This window comes from Acanthopagrus latus, chromosome 17 (genome assembly GCF_904848185.1).
Source record: "Acanthopagrus latus isolate v.2019 chromosome 17, fAcaLat1.1, whole genome shotgun sequence".
NCBI classification, from domain to species: Eukaryota; Metazoa; Chordata; class Actinopteri; order Spariformes; family Sparidae; genus Acanthopagrus; species Acanthopagrus latus.
The window spans coordinates 25,829,675-25,847,406 of record NC_051055.1 but is presented as its reverse complement, the minus strand read 5'-3'; the positions used below and the strand labels follow the sequence as shown (position 1 = coordinate 25,847,406).

At 44.1% G+C, this 17,732-nt stretch overlaps 2 protein-coding genes across 2 annotated transcripts in view; one reads left to right on the top strand and one right to left on the bottom strand.

The window, feature by feature from the left end:
• Positions 1–16,936, top strand: part of rab11al (RAB11a, member RAS oncogene family, like) — a 30,069-nt gene extending 13,133 nt beyond the window's left edge. Inside the window, exon 6 of the transcript XR_005070541.1 lies at positions 16,802–16,936. The gene's annotated coding sequence lies outside the window, so the exon portion shown is untranslated. The remainder of the gene's footprint in view (positions 1–16,801) is intronic.
• Positions 7,340–13,923, bottom strand: mex3a (mex-3 RNA binding family member A). Its single transcript, XM_037073332.1, has 2 exons — positions 12,673–13,923; positions 7,340–8,994 (listed from the first exon to the last, which is right to left on the bottom strand). The coding sequence occupies exons 1-2, from the start codon at positions 13,091–13,093 to the stop codon at positions 7,841–7,843; spliced, it is 1,575 nt and encodes a 524-aa protein (XP_036929227.1). The 5' UTR covers positions 13,094–13,923; the 3' UTR covers positions 7,340–7,840.
• Positions 16,937–17,732: the final 796 nt, after the last annotated feature.

Genomic DNA, 17,732 nt, shown 5'->3' with positions numbered 1-17,732 from the left:
TGTTTTATTAGAAACATTTACAATACATCTTGAATCTTGGAAAAATAACAAAGAACCAGAACTAACATGGCGCAGATACAATAATAATAATAAAAATGTCTCCAAAAAATGTAATTCACAAAAAAACATGTGCTATAACAAATAAACCTGCAATATCACATGCCTCGTAAGGGCACGGCATACTGTAACAGAGTTCAAAGACTTTTTTTTAAAATCCATCCATCAAAGTTGACGGTCAGCCACAGAGAGCCACATTGGTAACCCTCTTTCACTGTTCACAGAGAAACCAGAAACTAACGCCAGGTGATCCTGGCCCAAAAACTAATGCACTACGACCACTATTAGACCGGTATGAAACACCTCTACTGTGCTGGAAAAATTGGAAACGCTACCAAAGACAAACTGTCAGACTGTATTGGCCTCTTTGGAAAAGGTTGCGAGTTTCACCAGTGAGTTCGCTTCAGTCCCAAACCTTTACATGCAGCAGAAAACGTGCCATTGTAGTGTCTTTTGTCAAGTTTTTTTTTTCTTTATCTGTATCAACTGTACAAACTTAGAACTTCAAGTTAATTCATATGAGGTGCAAACAGTCTTTCATCACTAACCGGTAACTGAGAGTACAAAATCCGACTTTGATGTGGGGACTGAAATGGTCTCGTAGCCTGGCTACAAACTCGTGTCAACTTTCCATTTTCCAAAGAGACTCCAACTATGAAAATCTACAGAGGAGAAACAGCCCAAGTGCGCTGATGTTACAGGATAACACAGGACCTGCCCCATTTCTCCCATCTAAGTGACCATACAACATACATGCAAACTAGTACGGTAATGAATCTGTTGTGTGTATATGTGTGCATCTAGTTACATAGATCTACTACACAGTGCGCTGTTGTCCTCTCCTAGATGCCTCCGCTCGATTTGCACACTTCACCTAATTAACACATTAGGGAAATTCTCTCATAAAGGCTTTCTTTAAGCTCGCTGAGCTCTGTCGCTAGTGATCACAAACTGTCTGAGTAGTAGAAGTAGAAAATGTATGAATGAAAGTGTGTACAAGTCATGTGTGGCCCTATTGGCGAGAGGGTCACAGCTGCCCCATTCATTCCAAGCATTGCAGTCGTAACATGTTTTATACGATTGATAAGTAAAAGCGAGTTTAGATTACAGAGGAAATGAGTTATGCGTTTCAGTCAGTAACATGGGGTTAGTTGAAGGGGGAGAAAGGGTTACAGCAAGCAGCACTGCACAAAGAATGCTGATGCAGGAAAAATATATAATTGAGGCACAAAATTGATGCTCTGTGACTAAAATATCTCCAAATTCTAAAAAATATTATATTATTTTCTGTAATTATTCCATTGTGAATGCACTGATGTTGAAGGAGTGCATGTCTGAAGTTAAAATTTAAGCTACGTTTGACTCTCATTTCCTTTTTACTCCACGTACCATGAAGTGGGCGGAAAAGACGAGGCATCCGTAACTTCCATAAATAAAACTTCTAAACTTCTTTTCTCATTTTACTTATTAGTAGAAACTGACTTCCCTGTGTTTAGAAATATATTAACTTCTTGTAATTTTAATTAAAAAACAAAATGTCTTGAGGTTACTCATAAATATGTTGCTTCATTTTTTTTTTTTTACTTTTCATAAATAACATCCAGATACTGACTTTTTTTTTTCCTCTGCTTTCTATGAAATAATAACCCATGTTAGCAAAATAGATTTGAGAAATTGTAATATGTTTTTTTTTATTCATTTTAAGTTACTTTCTATAAATGTATGTGGAAGAACTCAAATATAGTCTACGTTGAAAAACCTGTCGCAAATCCTTTACAAAAAATAAAAATAAAAAATAATCAAAAATAAAAAAAACTTAAAGCTCACTTGTAAAAAGACAAAACAATAAGCATAAGGAGTGCATCGAGTTGAGTGGTCTTTTTTTTTTTCTTTTTACATTCAAAATGCATTACTTGCTCAATGTGTGATTTAGACAGGTTGGTACAATTGCTTAAGTGCATCCATTGAAAATAAGGATTTCCTATCACTCGTTAAAAGGGATTCTACATAAAATGCATAAAGACCTTTTCATATCAAGAGAAGAAAAACATCAACAATTTCTACCATTACTATAATAGTAAGCGTAATACAATATTGTAAATAATACTAACAAGAACTTAATGAATCAAATGTCACTGTGAGTCACCCCACCCCTTTTGTCGCACCACTGAATTAAAAAGTATTTCATATTGGGTGAGTTGGACAAATGAAACTTACACCTTAGCATAATCTTAAGAATCATAATTAAACTTTATGTATCAATTAGTTAAACTACACGGTAAATATATGATTTTAAACCGATGTTCACTTTAAGGTCTTAAAGCTTTTTATACACTTTAGGTATCAGGCTGATGAACTCTTTAAGCGATCTTAACTTTTTTTCTGATAAATCTTACCTACTGTACTATATTTTACTAACATGCAGTTAAACTTAAGGAAACAGTTAATGGCTCTCCAAACGATTTGAACTGAAACCACAGTGTCGTTGTGTTCACTGTCACACTGTCACCTTGTTTATATCCAATCTCTTACAGTTTTACTCGGAGGGGCTTAAAAATGCGGAATTTAGCCTGAACTTTCACTGGCTTGTCAATGTCTTTTTAAATTATTTTTTTTTACTACGGCAGTCCCTTTTTGTGTCCACATTGGTCAAGTTTTCCAGAAAGATTAAGACATTCCCTCGACTGTTTTTCTCCCAACAACCCGACCAGGACAATAGAAAACGACTCAAAGCAGTGCCAGGGTGTGCTTTAAACTGATCTCTTTGGGGAGAAGTAAGTCTGTTACCGGCGCCTCTGTAGCATTAAACTAATCTTACAACATTGAAATGTGATATGCCTTCATTTTGCAGATATCGATCGAGTGGCCTCCAAGACTTTGGGGTAAACAGAGTAATTCTAGTGATGAGATCATTTCTTAAAAATCCTGATTGAATAAACTCTAAACTGAGCAGGTTTTGATGCTAAAATAAGTTAACTCAAGTGATTAAATTAGCTCATGTATGTCCTCTCCTTGTATTTTGTTCTTTGGCTATGTCTGACCTTTTTCCTTCAAACAAAAAAAGAAAAGAAAAGAAAAGAAAAGACGATGAAATAGTAGGTGCAAGTATGAAATTGAGCCATGAAATCATAAACCTATTATTACTATGTAAACAGAAATCATCTTAAGATATGCTGTGAGTAACACGTCTGCCCCTGCCTGTAATTTAAAAAGAATAATGAGTGTAAAGAAGCGAAAGCTCTTCTCTCGGACAACGTGGCTGCAGTGGAGAGAGTGACTGGTACAGTACATCAGATCATGTTGTCTTACCCTCTACTTCTCACTGCTGTGTGTACGGTTCTGACCAAAGCCTTCAAGACACGAGTCTATCATAAGTAAAGTCACCACCAGCTGCTGCTCTTTAACAAACAGGGCAGACCGTGGTGCTTACGCTCTGGTCTAGTTGTTTGTTGACACTCGAGGGATCACTTTTACAGCGCAGTGAGTCACAGAATTTGCAGTTTCGTCATTTCAGTGCTACTCAGGAGAAGGAATCCTTAAGTTTTGTCCTGACCCACCCTGTGATCTGATTGATATTCAACGTAAAAAGGAAATTAAGCAATCAAACGACTGAGACCCTGATGAACGCAACAAGAACAATTACTTATCCTGAAACTGTTACTAATTAATTATATCTCTGTTTCTACACTGGCATGAATCCATAATGAATTTTAAGCAGATGTGAGACAGAAATGCAGCGGTATTATCCTAATAATCAAGGTCAATTTCTGAATAGAATATTATTTAAAGATCTGGCTAAGCAGGCTCCTCTGTTTATTGTCCCAGTATAGTCCTATTATTGCTTTTTTCATCCTAATATACATAGAAACTGATTTATTCATTAGGGGTTAGGTTATTACACAAAGGATTCTTTCGAGTTTTTATTTGAGATTGGATTTATACATCAGCGGCTTCATAAAGGATATTCATTATTACAGTTTATAGTAGTGTCTGGTTAATTTCTTATCTATATATTTGGATGAAATACTAAGTTAATCAGTTTAAATAATATTTCTTAAATGTATGGATCTATCTAATATACTATTATAGTCAAAAAGGATGATGGGGCGCATATATAAAAGATTTTACTCTCCCTAAAAACTCATTTTGAATTCCATATGCTAAAAACATTGACAATGACACCTTCAGCTTGTAAAAATAATCAAAACCTCACTTTAAGCGGGCCCTTGTCTGGATGTTTCGTAACCGATACACATACTGTATTTACATAGATGCTCAGAGTGCTTTCCCATAAAGTACAATACTCATTAACTTATACAGCGTCTAAACGGGGAGAATCTCCAATAAGCCCTCTCTTCATTAAACCAGTGCAAAAACTCAACCAAGTCATCAGCATTGACTAAATGGATGAGAGGTCTCCCAAATTACCACTAGTACTACTTTAGTATAAGAAGAACAAGAACCACCATAATACAAAAAAATGATAGGGAATCCTTATGTGCATGTCTTTCAAATTCCAGGAAATGTATTTCACCATCAGTGGTCGGTTTGGTATTAATGAAATGCGCATGTTTTTTTTTTTTTAAATAAGGTGCTCTACTTTATATTTTTAAGTAAAGTGTTTTAAGAGCCTAATTTCCTGAATCCCTCTAATCCCCACCCAAGCAGTTTGATTCACATTCTTTTATTTTCTCCAAAAATAAGTACTTTAAAGGTTGTTTTTAGGGGGCGGTACTATCAAAAGGCCAAAGTTGCTACCTTGTATGCCAAAAATAATGGCAATATCTTAATAAAAAATGTTAAGGCAGAAAACAAAATAACAAAAATACTAAGTTCAAAGAGCAGTCTCGCACTGCCTTGAATTTGACGTCAAAAGCTTAAGCCAAACCACTGTGCAATGTCTCCGTCCATAAAAAACACAACTATTCTTTATTTCTACATCTGATAGATTTCAGGGTACTTTTCGCAAGTACAGTGCTTTCCCTGCAGTCCACACGTAATGCGAGTGGTCTGCTGTTTTTGTGTGTGTGTGTGTGTGTGTAAAGGAGGGGCCTTTGTGTCCCAGAAGACACAATCTGTAATTGTTAATTTTTGTTCCAGACCAGACAGAAGCCGAGTTGAATTGTTTTCCAGCACAACACAAGAGAAGCCCGCTGAATCACCGGTGTTCCCTGTCGACACTACTGGCACACATGTGACAGCAACACAAAACTCGCTGTGAGACTTGAGTGATCAATAAAAATTCAGCAAGGTTGCATTCAAATTTTTTTGGGGGGGGGGGTGTGTGGGGAGCATACTTCTCTCTTTCTCCAGCCAAAATGACCCCCCCACCCCCCCATCATTCAACAGCTTTAATCCCTACCCCCATTCGCTCTCCTCTAGCCCTCTGAAATCCCCAGGCTGGGGCTAAGGCAGACGCAGAGGGTGTGTAATTTGATTCAGCATGAGTGCTGGTTAAATGGGGCGTTTCCTCTGCTTTCCTGTCAATTACAATTGTCTGATTTCATTCTGGAAGCTCAAAGCAGAGGGGGGCTGCCATTGGCTGAAGCCCGGGTGTCCACGGTGAAGGGGCAGCTGCAGGATGTCCCATACAGTAGCGAGCTGACACGATCTGCACCGGCACTGTCACGCAAACAGGACCCCATACAATTTTCAGGGCGGTGCAGTTGGGGAGTGAAGGGAGGGGGGGAGTTAATGCTGCACCCCGCGTGATACGATCACGCAAGCTTTTTTTAATATAGGTGAGCACGTACGTTCTCATCATTTGCAGAGGGTTTACTTCAGATAGTGTGACATTAACAGTGGAAACAGGTAACTGCTCCATCTCCTGATAACTGTAGATAATTTATTTTGCTCCTAAGCCTCCCCTCATTTCACAGGCCCTGCCAAATTCAGCTAGTGTCTTTCAAATTTTGTGTGTGTGTGTGTTTTGGGACAAAAGAGGCCCCCCTCTCCCCAGTAGGGATAGCTCAGAGCAGCAGAAAAGGAGAGGAAAAAGGGGAGGGGGAGGAAGGGGCAAGAGGGAGTGGAAGGAGGGGGTCTTATTCGCCCAGCTGCATCCAGGCCATCCAGCCCCCTTCTGTGCCTGTAACAGTAGGGTGGGGCAGTAAGGAGCTCGCTGCGGGACCCTGTCCTACCCCTCATACAGCTCCAGAGTCCCCACACGGTCCGCACCTGGACCAACCCATTTGCCTAATTATGAATGAGTAGATCCAGGCCGTGTCCGAGCGCTCTGCAGCCCACGCCGCCACCGGGCCCAGACAATACGCCCCACTCAGAGAGGCCTTCGAAAGCAAACGATCGAACTGTAAGCAGGGGGAGACATAAAAGCCAAAGAAAAGAGAGAAAGAAAGGGGGCTAGGCGAGACCTCCAACTCGGGGTCACCGCCACAGTGTGCCATGAAACACCTGCTCCTGTACAGCTTTGCTAATTACAGGGGAGACAGCTGGCCCCTCGGAGCTCACACATAATGCCGTTAGAATTGGGGACGTGGAGTAAGGATTACTGATTTGGGACTTCTACAGTGTCAACTATTCAAATCTGAGTCTGCTGCTGATTCAGGAAACATTTTACAGTTTTACTCGGCTTCTGTCCACGCACTGATTCTGCTCTTTATTTACAGTGCACACCTCGGAGAAAGGCTTGTTGACTGGGGCTCTTGCTGCGTCCTATATCGTTCAGCGACTGTGGCCAAATGACCACACAAGACAATAAAGCGCGGTTAAGGTGGCTTTGAAACAAGTCCACTGGGGAGACAGATATCGAGAACTAGCCAACTGGATGAATTCCAAGGCTTTCGGCCTCACAAATTAAATCAGTGCTTTAAGCCAACCGAGGAACCACATGCTTTTCAAGTGCCACGAGGAGCAAGCATTTACGAATCTTTTCAACAAACTGCAGTGACCAAAGTGTAATCAATGGCTAGTGGCAAGGAAAAAAAAATTACCGATACTTTATACAACTTTCATCTATCTCTGTGAATAATGATACTGATAAAATGTAACCAATTACTCTAAATAAATGACGTAGTGTCCTCTCCCTTTTTGGGACTAATCTGGCTCATAAGACTTTAAGGTATGAGAATGAAATAAGGGGATTTCTTTTGTTTCCTTGTAAAGTTTACGAGGCTTTGACTACAACTAATCTCTTCACATTTTCGTTTTTGCAGAAATTAATATCTACTCTTTTGGACCAATTACATCAAACCACAATCACAGTAAAACTGAAAAAGGCTGAATTCACCTTCACACCTGCTCCCAAAAAATTTCATGGTATGATTGAAAAATCCTATTTTAGACCAAGATGATTGTAAGGTGCAATGACAATTCTATTTTTCCTTCTAATAACAACATTGACTTTCAAGGTCAGTCAGGTGCAGATTGGGTACCTCAACAATCATCTTCTTCCTTCCATATAAACCCACTTCATGGTAAAATAAAAAATTTGAATAATAAAATGTTCACATTACTGTCTACCTCTGCCTACACTGTGATTCATGAATGAAAAACAGCAGCAGTCAAAAAACTGAAAATGCAAGGTACTATACTTCTCTTATAAACAAAACTTTTATAAAATATATATGCATATATATATATAAAAGAAAAACTTAAAAATATTTCTTATACTTTTTAGTAAAGCAAGCAGTGCCTTCTAAAATATCTGCTTGATTGTTTTTAAATTTTCTGAAAAACAAAAATGTGTATTATAATAATAATCATAATAACAGTAAATAATTATTGAACAAACACTGACAAAACTAATGATAAAAACTGATGTGGTTCCTTAAGAGAATATTCGGATGGCCTGTGTGACCTGGGTGTGGCACACTGGGCACTCCGGGTGGTTGAGCTCACAGATTCGGATGGCACACTCCATGCAGAAGAGGTTATGGCCACAGGGCACCAAGGCAGCCGTCACTTTGCTTTCAAAGCAGGTCATGCAGTCCCGCACAGTGGCCGGTGGCGAGTCCGGCACTGGCAGACGGCCTGGGAAACCTTCGCCGGCTGAGGTGGGCTCACTGTGGGCGCGGCGGGCCTGGGCATGAGGTGAGCCGGATACGGGCACGATGCTGGTGACTGAAGAGTTGTTGGTGCTTCCACCTCCGCAGGGCTCGGGTAAGCCAGGGGAGAGTCTGGTCAGGGGGAGCGGGAGGCCTCCGAAGCTCTTGGAGCGCTGCTGGGCGTAGAAGGCCACCTGTTTGGGGTAGTCAGGGTCGCCCCAGCTCTGGGTACCCTCTGATCCAAAATAAGAGCAAGGCTTCTCTCCAGAGCTGGAGAAGTTGCTCTTGTTGTAGATTCCCCCTCCCTCACTTCCACCTCCCCCTCCCCCTCCAACCATGGCATCTGAGAAGTTCTGGCGGTAGCTGCTGGTGAGAGGCTTGCGCTGGCCCCCCTGCAGCCCCCACACCTGCTGTAGCCGGCTCTCCAGACCACCGCTGCTGCCCGCTGGGCTGCTTCCACCATTCGGCCCCAGACAGTCGTTCTCATTATTGTGGTCATGCAGGCCTCCTGTTCGGAAGGCGATGTGTGCTTCGATCTCCTCGCGGGCCCGCTCGGCGTTGCTCGGCGACCCCGTGATTTCAAAGACGGGGTCGCGGTCTCGACTGGGAGTGACGATGTAAGTGCAGGTTTGCTGCTGGATGCGTTTGATGGTGGATCCTTTAGGCCCCACAACCAGCCCCACGACACGATATGGCACTCTCACCTGAATGGTGGTCTGACCTGGCAAAGGTGTGGGCGGGGAGCCGCTAAAGGACACTCCCAGCTTGTTGCGGGATGCCCGGAGCATGGAGAAGTGCTCAGCAGCAGAGATGATTTCACGGCGGGCCAGTGCAACATCCTCCTTCCGGCCAGTGATTAGGAACACAGGCTCCTCTCCTCTAACGGGGGTTTTGATGTAGGTGTTGGTCTTGGCCCGCAGGGCTTTGATCTTGCAACCTGCAGAGACACCAAAGGTACATTTCAAAATAAGTAAACACGATACATCAGTTCAAGTTTGTGACTCAAGAATCAAGTGCACAGCTTATAAATGTGAGCGCACTTCGCTAACGTCCTCAAATCGCCTTTGTTCAGTTTTAAGTCAGACTTGTTCACCGGTTATGATCAATTTAGCTTAATATGTTGCAGCTTTTTACTGGCAGGAGTAATTATCGTGATTTATGAGGTTTCCAGCACCCAAGCATTAGGGCACTTCTTCAGTGAACTTATTCATTAGCTCTTAATCAGACACACCTTCTGAAGAGATACATGCATAGTGCTCAGGTATTGACCAATGAGAATAGGCTGTTCTGGAGGGCTGGGAGCAACAGGACATGCGTTACTCTAGGCAGGCGAGCAGTCACTCTCTGACCTCTCCTTGAACTTATGAAACAATACAGTCAACCCACATGTGCTGTGTTTTTGGACCATTTGTAGCTCAACATCTGCCCTGTTTCTGATCAGTGTTTAATAGTTTAATCTATAAAGTGCTTTTAAGCCAGAGTCTTAATGTGAGAGAGTGCAGTGTGACGTTATTTCATGACAAATGAATCCAACACAGTAACAGGACAGAGCAGGACATACGGTAAGGGAGTGTTTCAAGGGGGGGGGGGGTCGTCGGATACGTCCGAGGTCAAGTGGATAAGAAAAGACACAGCAATTCTGTTTATATTACAGCTCATGAAGAATGCATCGAGCATTACGAGGGTCAGCTTTCATTCAGATTCTCAGGCAGCTTCCTCATTAAGATATTTATTGACGACTTAAACGCGCCTTTCCTGTCTCGACCGTTTTCTTAAAGAGGCCAGTGCATCTTCTTGGATGAGCAGGAATCATCATCATCAGGCACCCAATTATCTATCTATCTATCTATCCATCCATCTATCTAGCTATCTACCTACCTACCTACCTACCAGACCTGTGCTCATCATCACCAGACTGCAGGTGCTTCACATCACACAGCACATCATTACATTACCTATCTGAAAATCACAGCTGCAGGTATCAAAACACCTTAAGTTGAAGACAAATTTCTCTCTAATGCGATCAAATAGGCCCACTTTGCTCAGGAACACTTCCTTCTCAGTGACCAGCGGTACAGACAGAAGGATAGTGATAATCCAAAGGTTCAGTACTGCTCATGGCCTGAAAATGACTTCTGTGGCCATTGCCTGGTAATAAGCTAATAGACGTGTTCGTGCCAAGGGGGATCAAAGGGCAACTGATGGATTCCTTGTCCTGAACCACGCCACACACCATTAAATTAGTCTCAATTGAGGAATTATCTGTAAACAAAATTAGCGATGATTAATTAATCGCAAGCAGAAATTGAGGTCACTGGTGACACACGTGTTCTCCGCTGTTAAACTGTGGGACGAGAGGTGCCTGTGATTCATAACAAAGCCACCCCTTGATCTGAAGAGCACCAGAGGAAGGTACAAGAGCATCCTCTGGATTCACTGCCTGTGACTCTTGACAGGGGAAAACAATCATATCCAAGCCTTTCTCCGCGACAGGATGCTCTGCTTGGCAGATTCACCAGGCGCCATGTGATGCACAGCGCTGAGAGGAAGGGGGTGTGTACGCACTGCCAACTAACGAAGGGCCCTGATTCAGGAGCAGCTCGTCTCAGATCCCCCCCCCCCTCCCCAAAATCAGCACTTCTTCTCGGTCAAAGCAAAAGGGTCCTCTCGTTGCACTTGTGCCCACTGGATCCACCCTCCGGCTGTCTTCGGTCGCCCCATTAAAATTCAAAACTTACACTTCAGAGTAAAGAACAGGAGCCGCGATGGGAGACGAGGGGCACTTAGCAGCACAAAGTAAATCCACATTACCGCAGCAGTGGAGCAAGTGAAGAAAAGTATTGGCAAAAGAAGCCATCTCAGCTCCCCTGGACCCCCGCTGACATTATCCCAGACCTGTTTGTTTTTGTTGCGAGATAAATCAGGATCTGCTAATGGTACCTCACCCTGCAGTCTTTGTACTTCTCTCAGTCCTAACGCCCATTACTCCCTCTCCTGACAGACTACCATGTGGTATTGAGAGTGTGCAGTGAAGTGGGGCTCATGAGGAGCCCCTTGTGTTGAGCTCCAAGGCGTGACTCCCATTCAGCTTTTAGATGCTATACTGCCCTGCCGTCCCTGTCCTTGTCTTTCCTCCACACCTCTCACCCATGGGTTCATCACCACAGTTAACAATGGGTGCAGCCACACAAACACCACCACCACAAAGCACAAGGAAGACAAAAGACAAAAAAAACAACATTATTTTTTTGTACTTCTGGGTTTCCCAAAACCAACTTGGGTTCAAGCTTGTTGGCAGCGTGGCTGCACATAAATATGGAAGTCGGATGGAGCGAGAAAATCACCTGACGACAGATTTGCTGCAAATGAGCACCAACAAGAGAATATTCTGTTTTTAAAAAAAGGATTCCCACCTCCTGGTGCAACTTCTCGCTGAGTCACCCCTTTAAGGCCATCCCGTGTGCCAAGCGGCACCACACTGTCTTACTGCGCCCCTCCCCTCCATCCCCCGACTTTCACACCTTTGTTTGACAGCTGCTGTCATTCAACTTCAGCTCTTTGTTCAATAAAGAAACCCTCCAACTGCGAGGAAAAAAAAACAAAAAAACAGGGCACAACGTGTAATGTGGCTGGAAATGAACTTTCCAACTCCCTGGCTTGGAGGAAAAAAAAAAAAAAGAAAAAAAAAAACAGAAAACAAGTGGCCCATGCTCGCTCTATTGTCCAATTGTGTCACTGGGGCAGTGCGCAACATAAACAACGCGCTGAATACATTTGGATAGAGAGAGACAGAGAGAGAGAGAGAGAGAGAGAGAGAGGGGGCAAAAACATCCTCCACCGATCAGAAACCCCCGATGTGTAACCAGGGAAAAAAAATAAAATAAAATAAAATAATAAATAAAATTACAAAATAACAAAACAAAAGGCTCGTTTTTCCTAACCATCCTGTGGAAGTGAGAGACATTCCTCTCCTCGCCTGCTGCACGTTGCCTTTTTTGAACAGTCTGGCGCGTCTCAGACGACAAAGGAAGCAAGTGCTCTCCGTGCTCCAGTGTGTGTGTGTCTGTGCGCTGACATTGATGGCGTGGATGTAGAATAATTCGCCCAGTAGGGAACGGGTCTCTCTCTCTCTCTCTCTCTCTTTCTCTTTCCCTTCTCTCCTCTATCCTCCCTCTCTCTCTCTCTCTCCCTCTCATGCCTCTCTGTGTGCAAAATTCACTCAAAAGCAACCAAAAATAAATAAATAAATAAATAAATAAACAGAAAGCGGCCGACGACTCGAGTGTTATGATGAGTGCATGGGGAGAACTTGCGACGTTGGAGCAGCAGCAAAGAAGAAGAAGAAAAAAAAAAAAGTGGGAGGCTTGATGTCTCGGGGGAGCACAAAAAACACGCGAGCGCACACACACACACACACACACACACACACACACACACACACACACACACACACACACCACTCCCTTTTCTTTGTCAAATAACACCAGGTAACAGTTAGAGAACAAGAAACAAAGCACACGGGGAGGCACGGCGGGGAGAATGCAGCACTGTTTGCTGGGGGGGGGGAAGCACAAGTTTGGAAGGGAAGGGAATAATATGCAAGCCAGCGGTTTACCTTGTCTCCCCACTATTTCGGCCACATGTTCAGAGCTGGGCACTGGGACGCATTCTGTTATGTTGCAGCCTCGTCCTTTCGTCTCACTTGAGGAGCTCTCGTACAGGGCGCACAACTTGCTCTTCCCTTGCAGGATCGCCGTGTCCCCGCCGCCGCCGACGCTGTTGGTGTGGTTGTGGTGGTTGTTGTTATTGTTACTCCGGTCCTGTACTCCTGTTGTTGGGGCTCCGCCGCCGTCCTCGCCTTCCCCGAGCCCCAGCAGAGACAACTGGCCCAGCGCGACCCTGAGGGCACGGGAGTCGTCTTCCTCCTCGTCGGGCGGCACAAGGAGACCTTCGCTTCCGAAGCCGGAGCCGGCCAGATCCCCGCCGTAGCCCCCATTTTTCTCCATGATCCCTGCTAGAACCAGCAGGCTAGGCATGGCTAACAAAAGAGTGTGTGAGACAAAGACAGGGGAAAGAGACTGGAGAAACAGCACCCGTGCCGCCTCCTCCTCCTCGCCCCCTCCTCCTTCCAATTCCCCCCTTTGCGCTAGTCCCTCCCATAGACCGGCCCCCTCTCTCTCTATCCGCCAGACTTTCAGTACAGTAGTCTCTCTCCGAGCTCCAGGCGAACGGGACACAAGGCCGTCTGCACGATAGATGGGGCGGGCGATGTGTTGCTCCACCCAGTCTGGTTTACACAGCTCCCCTCCTCGCCGAGACAAAACGAGCCGCCCTCCCGTTGTACCATTCCGTCTCAGGTTCCCAAGCCTGTGGCATCTCAGAGAAGCGAGCTCCCCTCCCGTCACCTATAGAAAAAAAAAAAAAAAAAAGAGGAAGAAAATACCTCATCGTTCAGCTCCCTGCGCGCACCGCACTCGTCTGAGCGCAGCCTCGCTCTCCAGCTCCAGAGCTGCAGTGTAAGCCTGGAAGAAAAAAACAAAAAAAGAAAAAAAAACACCGCATATCGGCGACTTATGTAAGAATATCCTGTCCGGGATTGTATGAAAAGGTGCAAAGTACAGTGCGCACATGGTCGTCTGGTGGTGCTGCCGAAAAGATGATGTCAACTTTATCATTCAGAGATTTGAACAAACAAACAAACAAACAAACACCCCCACCAAAAAAAAAAAAAAAAAAAAAAAATCGAGCAGCTCCTTTTGCATTAATGAGGGGGATCGTGGAGCATCTGGCATGAATTTGGGGAGTATAGGAGTTGGTGACATTTTTTTTTTTTTTTTTTTTGGCGGGGGTCCGCCCACCTCCATGTAGCCGTGCTTTGCGGCAGGTCACCGCGTTGTTGTCTCCGGCGCCGTTGCGCATGAGGATGTTATGTATAGGAGGGAACGAGGGTGTCTGGAGGGTGGGGGCGGTGGCGGTGGGCTGTATACGAGGAGGAGAAGAGAAAGGGAGTTGTCAGACAGGCGTTGCAGACCCTATGCAGCGGGGGAACATCAGAAAAGCCCTCGCACATTTCCCGTTAAAAAAGAGAGAGAGAGGGAGAAGGAGAGAGAGAGAGAGAGAGAGAGAGAGAGAGAGAGAGAGAGAGAGGGTTTTGCAGCAGCAGCCCCGGTGAACAAAGAGCCGCGCCGTTCGTTTCGCGCACAGACTCCCCAAGATGTCCTCGGCAGAAGCCACGCCTGACAGCATGGTTGTAGTACAACACAAAGACTCAAACTGCAGCATTAAAAACATTAATAACCAGCATATTGTTGTTATTACTATCAATTAAAGCTTTTAACCAGACTTTTTTCTCTCTCTCTCTCTCTCTCTTCCTTTTTGGAGATTTTTTTTAATTTTTTTTTAATTTTAGCTTTTCAAACAGGTCGCAAACTACCTCCAACTTAACAGCCATTTAAAAACCTGGATATTTATCATTATGTGTGCAAATAAACACACGAAGGGAAGGAAGTCAGGTTTTCTCATGATGATGTCATTATTCTCCCACTTTGAGTTGTGGAGTTATTATCACACTTGGGTCACCGCTTACAAAGGAAGAAAAGAAAAGAAAAAAAAGCCACGAGGTAACACACTGGCTCCTGGTGTATAGATCGCCTTGCAGTGCCGAGCGTGTTTCCAGCTTCCTCAAAGTGTCAGTCTAACTCCAGCCGAGCCTGTCATTACCATCTGTGCATATGCATGGTGGGATGTACAGTGAGTATGTGTTGCGTAAGGCTATAACTGAATGACAAGGCAAACTCTGGGGGATGTTTACTCTGAGACAACAGTGGATGCTCCGCCGCTCCACCGTCCACATTATTCCTCCACCCCGGCAGAAAATAAAGACATCTTCTCACACACACACACACTCACACACACGTGTTTACTGAACTTGGTGTTTCTATATGAATTGATGGATTAAATTTCAGTGAAACGTCTGGGTGTGTGTGCCCTGTGTTCCCAGGGGAGGTGTTGGATTCACTCTGTAGATTACTTGTGCATTTCAACCCCATCCATTAAATTCAATTTATCGCTCTCCATCATATTTGGTGTTTTAGTTTTAGTTTTTTTTTTTTTTTTTTGTTGCCACGCTGTTAGTGCAGTAACTGTAATGACGACAACATAAACACACGCGCAGTCCTGGATTTTGGGTTTGTATGACAGACTGAGCGTGGCATGTGACTCTTAGAGAGATTCATCATGAATATTTTAGCATTTTCTAGTGAGAACGCCTTCTGCCTTTTAATAACACATAAAACGGAGCAACAATATAATCACAAATTTCCAAAACAGCACGTCTGAAAATAGAAAGCAGTCTAAATGTTGTGATGAAATGGTACCTGCGAGCTACAGCAGGTGTATTTACATGCATAATCAGAGTCTAGACGCGCTCTCTGGGTGCCAATCAGGAAGGGGTTCGTTCCCCGAGGGTGTGTTGCAGATGAGAGCTCACAGGGCGACTCCTGGTATGAGTCCGGGATTAAAACATCCCCACTCCACCCAATAACATGGATAAAAAAAACAGCAGCAGGAATAGAGCAGGATTGCGTGATGCATGAAGGACCAGAGGGTGGGCCCAGGGGGTCTGCCCCCAATCCCCCACCCCACCCAGCGGTGAGGCCAGAGGACTGGGTGGAGAGCGCGGTCGGGATGGGGACGAGCACCGCACAAGGGCCGGCCTCTAAACGGTGCGCCGAGTGTGCCAGTGTGTCCAAGAGGTCGTCTGGCTCCATTAAAGGGGTCCGCTGGGAGTCCAGAGCCCCAATCAATACAAAGCATGGATCTGGGATAGTGTTTCCCCCCCGTTAGACACACCCCTCTCTGTCTGGCTGTGTGGTGTGGCCTATTGGAAGTCTGATTGGTGATGCTGCGTTACCACATAACCTTTGTGACCCCGAACTAAACCTGCTCCGGCTCTGAATGGACCACAGCAGGTCTGGTTTTCATTCAGACCGCGCTGCCTGTGGCTGTGGGCTACAATTGTCATGTCTGGTTTCTCTCCGTGCATGTGTGTGCGAGTGTGTTAGCTACAGGATACTTGTGAAACCCAGAGTGCTGAGGTCATGTTACTTGCGCACAAAAAAAAAAAAAAAAAACTCAATGATCTTGACCATCTGGTCGTCACAGAAGAGCTTTTTCTTTCTTTTTTTTTTTCCTCTGCCCTGATGAAAGGCTGACTGGCATCTTTAGGGAGACGCCGTGGTTTAGCGTGCCGCAGAGACACATACCAACGTCTTTGTCCGAGAGCTCATGCAAATATCGCTCTCACCTATGGACAGCATCTCTCTTTCAAAGTGGACAGGCTTAATAGGCTGTAAAGACACGTCTGACAATCCCTAAAGGACATCCCTTTGACTTCCACGGCCAGATGTCCTTTTCAAGACTTTTCTGGTGCCCCGCTGTCACTTGAATGAGGCTTCTGCGAGCACAAAGGGATGTTGGCTAAGCACCACGTGCTGATGCCATAGTGAACGGGCTCGCAGGGATGATGTAAGACCACATGCAAATGATACCACATCTTGTGCTCAGACGCTGACGAGAGCCCTGAAGTCGATCAGCTGAACGAATCAAAGACTAAATGTAGACACCACGTTGTCTGAGGGGGTTTTCCCTCCTGTTTATATATATTTTATGTTTTATTTGTTTATTTATTTGCTCTTTTGTGTGTGTTTTTATGTATTTGTTTTTTTTTTCTCACTTTTTTTCAGGGGTGAGCAGCACAGCTACTAACAGACAGACTGCACATGATGATGACACAATCAAACAAACACAAATAAAGCAAACATCAGGAAACAGAAAGAGAGAGGGAGAGAGAGAGAGGTCGTGGTGGAGCACAATCAAAATGCAGTCGACCTCATCATCGTTACAGCAGCTGAGCGTTTCCTCCACCTCGCGTGGAATCGTCAGTTTGTTTAGTTAAATTCGGCAGGTCGACCGTCGTGCGAGGATCGGGATGATGAGGCCTTTTCATCCCAAACTTTGCTCCATCGTTTGGGGTAAGTCAGCAAAAAAAAAACGTTCGAATGAGCTCCACTTTTATTAATAAAAAGTGAAGCTCAAAAGTTTTTCGAAACCGCTCCCTCTGTGAGTAATATAAGACAAGACTTGACACAGAGGCTGGAACGTAATTCAATTTAAATCTAAGTTTTCATCCCACATTAGAGTCACTATTGTTAGGTATGCTAATGCACTTTTTACAATGCTGTGAGTGAGCAGTGTGACCCACAGAAAATCACTAATGGAGCTAAAAGTGTTGTCTTAGCCCAAACTTTGGCTCTTATGTAGTCCTGTAACAGTGACTGTTTTCATGATGTATTGATCTTTCAGATTTTTTCTTAGTTGTTTAGTCTATAAAATGTGGATATATAGTGACTCACAGTTTTGGCTTGTTTTTGGTCCATCTAACAATCCAGAACTCAACGATATTTGATTTAAAATTGCATGTAAAAATGTGTAATGTGTGTGTGAAATATTCACATTTCAGATTCTGGAACCAACATTTGCTTGTTGTTGATACGTTTTTTGTGTATATGTCGACAGCAGATCGTTTGGTGTGATGAACACATCGGCACCTTCTCCATCTTTAAAGGGACACTCCGTGTTTTTGAGGAGGAAATTCAAACTCAGAATTTTCACATT